General features: G+C 39.3%; 2 protein-coding genes across 2 annotated transcripts in view; both read left to right on the top strand.

Annotated features, from left to right (window-relative positions):
- col7a1 (collagen, type VII, alpha 1) overlaps positions 1-2,816 on the top strand; it is an 86,111-nt gene extending 83,295 nt beyond the window's left edge. The window contains exons 112-115 of the mRNA XM_087178568.1: positions 1,539-1,592; positions 1,824-1,877; positions 2,473-2,535; positions 2,732-2,816. Coding sequence (XP_087034694.1) covers positions 1,539-1,592; positions 1,824-1,877; positions 2,473-2,535; positions 2,732-2,816 — 256 coding nt within the window. The remainder of the gene's footprint in view (positions 1-1,538; positions 1,593-1,823; positions 1,878-2,472; positions 2,536-2,731) is intronic.
- A 3,888-nt stretch (positions 2,817-6,704) lies between these two features.
- Positions 6,705-8,514, top strand: part of LOC147818109 (uncharacterized) — a 4,207-nt gene continuing 2,397 nt past the window's right edge. Inside the window, exons 1-3 of the mRNA XM_087178617.1 lie at positions 6,705-6,915; positions 7,203-7,328; positions 8,273-8,440. Coding sequence (XP_087034743.1) covers positions 6,807-6,915; positions 7,203-7,328; positions 8,273-8,440 — 403 coding nt within the window. The 5' untranslated portion in view covers positions 6,705-6,806. The remainder of the gene's footprint in view (positions 6,916-7,202; positions 7,329-8,272; positions 8,441-8,514) is intronic.

The raw sequence follows: 8,514 nt of genomic DNA on the forward strand, positions 1-8,514 counted from the left end.
TTATTGTGTTGGGAGCAGGAGGAATATATGACTATATGGTTTTCAGAGCATGTGTGTTTCTATGAACGCAATAATTCAGTAACACCTTGAGGAAATTTCTTCAAATTTGGTACAAACGTTTACTTGGACTCAAGGATGAACTGATTAGAATTTGGTGATGAAAGGTGAAAGGTCAAGGTCATTGTGACCTCACAAAGAAACGTTCTTGGCCATAACTCAAGAATTCATATGCTATTTAACCACAACTGGAGTGGCTGATGGAAGCATACAACTGCAAGGTGGTAATTCTAGATAATTTGCCTGAAATGAAAATAAATCCATGTGACAGTCATGACAAAATGTGTGTTGCAGGGAGAGAAAGGCCTGACATGCCAAAGTCAAAATCTAACTGTGACTGCATTTCAGGGGGATTCAGGCCCATCAGGGGAAGTCTGGTGATGCTGGGCAGCGTGGTCTGAGAGGAGAAACTGGACAACCAGGACCTCCAGGACCACAGGGGGAGAAGGTCGGTGGAGCTGCTGATCACACAGTGCTGTATGCTTTTAGCCTTAATGTCTTTGGTGTGATTTTCAACTAGTGAGTTTCATTTTCAGGGTCTCCAAGGCGTTGCAGGCCGTGGAGGAAATGTAGGAGCTCCTGGTCCTCCTGGACAAGCAGTGAGTTTAAGTCATGGTTTTATTACACTGTGAGAAGTAGCTAGGTTCAGCCAAGAGTTACTATATTTAGAATAACTATAAGACCAACAGGAAGACATCCAATTTATGATTTTATATGATCAATATCTTGTTTTCTAGGGCTCTCCTGGTACCGTCGGGGTGAAAGGGGACAAGGTGACTATCTAAGCCAACACATATTTTGTCTATCTGCTCAAATGTTAAAAACATGCATGGTTGTTTGGAGCATGTGTGTGTCTTTTTGTTCTTCAGGGACCCCCAGGGATTCATGGTGCTCGAGGAGAGAAGGTGAATACTACCAGTCCTTTCCCGTTTTTATGTATGAATGTTCTTGTGTTCCAAATACATGGGCCACACATGGTTATTGAACAGTGTGGCACCATGTAGTTCATGACATGACATGCAGTGGTCCCTGTTCATTTACTCAGCCTTTATTGGGAAATTACCATCATATATTATGTCTCTCTTGGTCAGATCAGTTGGTACCATAGACTATATTTGAAAAAGGTTGGTACGCACCAAACTGAACACTCCATGTACCTAAGGTAAATTTAGGAAGACTCCATTTGGAGTCAGTGCCCCAGACACATTGAATAAGCTACAGAGCACTTTAAAAATGAATAGTTTTATAAGCTAGAAACAAGATTTTAAACCTTCCCATAACATAATGCAATTGTTTTAACTGATGAGACTGTTGGTTGTGTTTTACAATATTGGCATTCTATACGTTTAAAATTTTCCTTGTGTATTTTTTGCTTGTTTATGTGGACAGTGATTCAGTGTGAGTGACAGGTGAATGGACTGGCTGTGTACGGATAAGCCTCTTAATGTGTCTCTGTCAATGACAAATATTTGTGTTTCCAGGGTGACCGAGGATCCAAGGGGGTTTGTGGAAGCACTGGACTCAAAGGAAAGAAGGTGAGATTGAGACAGAAAATTGGGATATGGTTGAAGGAAGAGGACAAGAAATAAATGAAAACATTGTATCATGACAATTTTCGTACCTTGGGGTTTTTATTATGTCATAACAAACAAACAAACAAACAAACAAACAGAAGCAGCTAGCACACAAAATAACATGACAAACAATAACAATAAACTTAATAAACATAACAATAAAATGAAATAAACAAATATCTTTGTGTTCAGGGGGATGCTGGTATTCATGGACGATCAGGCCTACCAGGAAGAAAAGGTGAACAGGTATGACTCATGTTGGGCATTGGTAGGTTATCAATTATTGGCTATCAAAAATGAAGAAAATATTAAAATGATTAATATTAAGTAATAACTATACAAATGAATTAAAGTTCCATAGGTTATTGATGCAGTCAGAATTATACTATCAATTTGGAACTGGAGCTGGAATTTGTTGGCCTGGTGATATCTTGGGTCACATGTCACACAGTGATCAATACTATCTGGTGTTTAGGTCCCTGGGTGGGTTTCACACCCAGGGAAAAAAGTGTGAAGGGTAAAGGATTGTGGGGGATTTACATGACCCTCCTTTGTCTGTAGAAAAGAACATGTGGTCTCCACCATCTTGAGTGGACTGAGGCCCAACACATATCTGTAGAAAAACAGGCATCATGTGGTGTATTACATGTCTTTATGCAGTTCTTAAAGATTGGTCGTCATCAGATGTGCTCTCTTTCCAGGGGGATGTTGGACATCCTGGGGCCCCTGGGAGCCTTGGAAAAGAGGGACTAGTTGGCCCCAAGGTGTGTACTGTATTATAACAAACTTTGTACAATAATGTCTCAATGCGAAATCTAACTGCTTTTCTTTGTCTGTGTAGGGTGACCGTGGTTATAACGGGCTTACAGGACCCAAAGGAGCTCAGGGAGAGAAAGGTGAAAGGGTGAGTGTACAACTTTAACTTCTCTAGCACGATATACATACAGGTCTAAAAGTAACTGCTTGATAATCAAGCTATGCACTGTACCTAATCTTCATATACTGCAAGTGCTGTTAGAAGCACGAGCACAGCATCACTCATCCTAATAACCCCAGGAAACCTTGAGATACATAATTAATAGTCTCTGTGCTTCATGTAGGGTCCGTCTGGTGTACCTGGTCTTTCTGGTCCCAGAGGAGTGGATGGTGCTAAAGGCCCTGAGGGGATCCAGGGACAGAAGGTAGCAATTCATACTTTGGCTTGATGATGGATAATTCTTAACTTTGGAAATGCTTTGTCTGGTTTTGAAAAACAATATAGAATTAAAGTTCATTATTATTATTACCATTATTATTGTTATTATGGAGGTGGAAGTCTGTTGAAGGGAATATAGGTGAGGATATAGTGACATTTCAACAATCCCTTGTTATATCAGAAAGTTGGTGCTGCATCACTTATGACTGTGTACAGATTTTATGGTGATCTAACAGAAAAATATAGTATAATAGAAGCAAAAATAGACAAAAGTATGAATTGCGTCATCAAGTGAGTGCACAAAATAGCAGCTGTCAGGTGTCTCAGAAGTATTGGCAACTTAGATAAAACTTTTGTTTTTACAGTTTTGACATACTGTAAATAAGAAGTATGATGGAGACTCAAATGGAGACAATCCAAGGGAGTATGTGAAAAAGGGGATTTATTAAACAATGAACAGTATAAAGTCTTAAATTTGAAATGAATCCAGGCCGGGAAACCAATGTCCAAAAACAGAAACACGAGGGGAACCGAGGATACTAAACAGAAGTAAACAAAAAAGTAAACAGGAAAAATCTTAACACTAGAAACACTGAAGCAAAATGACACAGGGAAACTTCAAAAATCCAAACTGAGCAAAACGGGACGAATTGACAAAGACCGAAGGGAAGACAGAGACTTAAAAACACAAGGGAGGTAAAGGTAATAGAACACAGGTAAAACACATTGGGGCGTGGCAGACCATCTACAAGGAGGGAACCAGGACAAAGACAGGAAGTAACATAACAGACAAGACACACAAGGGAAGTAAGACTGATAGGAAAATAGTAGTCTTTTTGTATTTCTCCTTAGTTTTTTCTCCTCTTTCTTCTTCACCTGACAGTTTTGTTTGATTACTGTGATTACATGATGATTGACAGTTTGACTGGCTTGTCTGCTTCATCATCAAGCAAATAAAGAAAGTGGGTAACAGGAGAGCAGGAACTTATCAAATGCACCTGAGGAGGATATGCATATGATGATATAAATGAAAAAAATTTACAGCATACTCCACGTACAGGCCGTGCAAATATTCCCATTACCCAGTTTACTAAGGACTATGTTTACTGGATGTGCTTTGTAGAAAAAAAAGAAGTTATTTACACATATAACTGGTATGTTTATTACATCAGTGTTATAATGTATGTAGCAGAACTGCTTTACAACAGTATGAAAGAAGTATTCTCTTTAGCCTTGATGTCTGCATCATAATGAAATCACATTTGGATACTGTGTGTGTGGACTGAAGCAGCATAAGGACAGTGTATAACAACTTCTTTGGAGAAACAATTCCAATGGAAATAGTGTAACACAAACTGTTATCTTTATATTGTTTGTTTTCAATTAAACAATACAGGCAAATACCACCTGTCCAGTGATAACGTATGCATGGGACGTTGTTGCTGTGTGAAAACATTTTATTGTTTTAACTTTTTATTTTTTAAACTTGTAGTATAAGTGTTAAGCTACATGTGCTTACAGTAGATATGTTGTATATTGCAATTAATGTTTTGCTTGTTTTTCAGGGAGAGAGAGGGCCAAGTGGTCCCTCCTTGGTCGGTCCACGCGGTATCCCAGGTATCCCGGGAGACAGAGGAGAGCAGGTTATTGTCTCACTAGTTTGACTCACTGGATGTAGGCTGGGGGTATAAGTCAGCCATTGAATGCCTATTTCAGGTGGCATTCTCCTCTCCTTCCGCTTCAGGCCTGTTAGAATTTTCTGAATCCCTTTCGCTACGGGGAATCAACTACAACCTCTGAGTTATGCAACCCACACACTGAAAATGACCAGTTTTGATGAAGTTGTGTCAGACAAAATTGCAACAAAATTATACAAATTGATGAACAAAACATTGAAACTGAAGAATGGGATTGTGTCTGGAATCTAAATTGATGAAGAACAGAATGATCAATTATAATTTTGTACATAGAACATGTTTAACCCCTGTTTAATTGCATAGAATGGGCGTGTCTGATTCTGATGTTTGTTGGTACTGCAAACAAGATTTAGAAAAATTTGCCTTTTGAATTAAACAGTAGAAAGAACCTGGTCCAAACACAACAAAATCAAACAACCTGATGCATGACAGCTAAAAGACTGATAGCAATGAATTGGAAGGACACAGGTCAGCTTAAAGAGACTGTGGTTTCAAACATTCCTCGAGACAATCTACACAAAAGGAGCTACAACTAAACTTCTGAAGTTTATAATGAGGAACGACAATTGTGGAAGTTTCGTAAAATACCTGTGTTCCTCAGGACCTCCTGAGACTCCTGAAACAACATGAAAGGTCCATGTTTCTTTTATTTATCACTCTATTGGACAGATGGCGGAAACTATACTTTCTTTTCTCACTAAACTACACATAATCCCTCTAGGTTTTTGTATTACTTTTTCATTCAATTTTATGTTAATTTAATCTCTAATTTTTCTGTTTGCTGGAAGAACCAATGAACGTTCAAGTAGTTGAAGATCATGTAATCACACAATCGACATATGTCTCTTAGAGTTTTTTTGCTGTCTTTTCTTTGCAGGGAATTATTCATTGGAATGATAGTGTTTGCCTCCGCACATGCAAATGTTTCACTAGAACAAGCCCTTACACCTGTCCATTTTGCAGGGAGAAATGGGTCCAGACGGAACCAAGGGAGACAGAGGAGAAAAAGGCATGACGGTCAGTGCTTGATACTTACTGCAGGGCTCAATCTGAAGACGCTGTTGATAGGGGGTCATGTTTGTAAGTGTGTTTTGTCTGGTTTCCCTCTTTATTTTGAATTCAGGAGGATGAGATCAGAGATTTCATTCACTCAGAGATGAGTCTGTACTGTGGTGAGTCTTTAATGCAATGTGAATTTATCAGTTGCCCCCAAGTTTAACTTCAGATGGTTATCACATCAATGAAAGTGTTATACAAAAAAGCTGTAGAGAACTTCTGTATTGCCATGACTCTTTAAACTGACTGACTTTATTATTCCCTCTTTTTCTGCTTCTTTCCGGTCCATCTACCTGATGCTCAGCGTGTGGAGGTGAGTGAGCCGAGTCACAACAGTATACTGTACCACATGTGCTGCTGCAGAGTCTGTATTGAGGGCAATCCGTGTCAAAATATATTTTTTAAAAGATGGAGTACAATTGAGTATAATTCATGTTTGTTTGCATTTGTTTGAACAGCATAACGCAACAGTGTGAAATGAGGTTTGTCCAGGTTCCTTTCAGATATAAATATATATTATCTTACAATTGGCCTAAAATATCTGCAAATGTGTATAGGTGTTTTGTTATGTTCCTAATTCTGACTTCTTGTGTTGCTTTATTTGACTCATTTGATTTTTGCAAGTCATTGTCTTGTCTCAGTCTTTAAACACAAGTCTTTGTCAAGTCGAGTAGTTTTGTTTTATTTGTTGTTTCAAATAGATCTTTTTGGTTCATTTTAAATCTTGATTCAATTAAATGTCTGCACAATACAAACAATTTGAATGAATGTGAAGAAAATGAGGGAAAACCTCAAAATGACAATAACAGTGACGTTGAAGCTGTTAATCGACGCAAGAACACACCAGTGTTGTGAAACAATATAGAACGTTACTGAGAATGAGGGCCAAAAAATAATTTCACCCATTTATAACATATTTATTATGACCCAAGAAATAGTTACAGGTTTCATAATGAAAAACTCAGTAATGGTTTGAGTCTGTAGTTGAGTCAGACTGATTTGACCTGGAATCAAGTCAAAAATGTTTAGGGTGGGTAAGGCAGTGACTTGAGTCTTAAAAGAATTTCAACCAGTTTTTGGAGGATATCTCATGTGGAATGATTTTTTGTGGTGCTTTGGGGTTGATGTTGGCTCATGTGTATAAAGGTTTTACTACCAGAATGTTCTGTTCTTCCTTTTGTTCAATAATTACACTCCACGAATTCTGTCTCTCTTCCCTCGGTGTCTATGTTTGCTCCTCCTTATCTTATCTGGCTCTCTTCAGGTTCAGGCCCGGACTGGCTGATCAGGGCTCGGCGTGCATCAGAGCATCAACTGGTCCTGAAGGGCGAGGAGGGTGAGTGTGTCCGTCCATCGCTCTGCCTGTCGGCCTCAGTCTGTCTGTCTGCGTGTCCGTCCCTAACAAACAGGATCAAGCTGGTGACGCTACGTCTGGAGACCTCTGAATATTGGGGGGTTTTCTCATCAAGAAAACAGAGGACTCCGTTTGTTAGTTTTATGTGTTTGACTGATGTGATACATATTCTATATCTCTGATTACATCCAGACAAATACTATGCCTGGAGGCTGCAGGCTGAGTTGTTATATGGATCTCTGACCTGTGTGGTGCTGCTCTTATTTCAGGCCGTGAGGTGCGTGTGGTGATGAACACCAATGACCCAGACTACAAGCAAATTCACCCCATCGAGGCCTACGATGATCCATTGGATGAACTGCTCTACTTCACTCCTTCTGCCAATCATAGTGACGGTACCGTGTGTTTCATTGTCCATTGCTATCATGAAGTGATGTAGCATTTACTGACACAGTGAGCACTATCCAAGCCAGTCTGGTCTCACAAATGTTTGTGAAATGAGAATATTGTCTTAATCACCTGTTTCTGTTTTCTGCTTGAAAGCTAAAGACATACAGAATATGTTCTCAAAATAAAAGACATCTGATGCTTCAACACTTCCACAAACATATGGGATGAAAGTTTTGACTCTTGATCACTCTGAATTACCTTAGAAATGCCAAAACACAGACTTGGTCGTAATTGACCTCAATGGATAAGCCGCACGATACCTGGTGCGGTTACACACCGTAAGCACATATTCACTACCAGACTTGGCACATGGACCCACACTGTCCACAATGATGTGTGTAAAAGGTTACTCCAATATTTTTGTCCAATATAACTAAATATTAACATCTATTATTGCACTGTGCCAAAGTCTGGGTTTTCCGTATCTTCACAATGGAGTAAAATGTTATTATGATCATACGACACAATGGACATTAATATGAGAATAAGAATCAGGTTGACAAATACAAAGATTTCCGGCATCAATCTAATCATTTTAGTCAACTAACAAATTTCTAGTCATGTCTCATAATTTAGTTTATTCAATCAGCACATAATCCACTTTGCGCTGGAGAAGCGTCTCATATTGTGTCTGCGTTTCACTCTATGCTCATTCAATAAGATTATGAGACTGTGTTGGCCTTGAATAATTGTCACCTAGCCTGCTATAAGCGAACACCATCCTGAGTCTGTGACCTTTCATGTTGATTGTGGCCCTGTTATCACATTAACATCTTTTTCTCATTGTTTCCATTTCTACTGAATGTGTCTTTACCGTGTGTGTGTGTGTGTGTGTGTGTGTGTGTGTGTGTGTCTGTGTCTGTGTCTGTGTGTGTGTGTGTGTTGACAGGTGAGGCTGTCAAAGAGGAATTGGAGAAAACAGTTAAAGTTAAACCAAACAAAGCAGCCAGTGAAAAGAAAACACCAACAGTTGGTGGTCAGAAAGCAGTCAGAGTTGCACCTCTGAAAGCAGTCAAGTCCAGATCAGTCAGGTCCAAGAGAAGAGTCAAGGGGGAAGGTAAACCACCGTCCTGATTTGGGATTTATAAAGGTTTAATTCTGCCCTCCTGCCTTCCTGGTGTCTGGCCCTCT

This window comes from Seriola lalandi, unplaced genomic scaffold, assembly GCF_002814215.2.
Source record: "Seriola lalandi dorsalis isolate HSWRI2012SDOR001 ecotype SW California unplaced genomic scaffold, Sedor1 jcf7180002054692, whole genome shotgun sequence".
Taxonomy (NCBI): domain Eukaryota; kingdom Metazoa; phylum Chordata; class Actinopteri; order Carangiformes; family Carangidae; genus Seriola; species Seriola lalandi.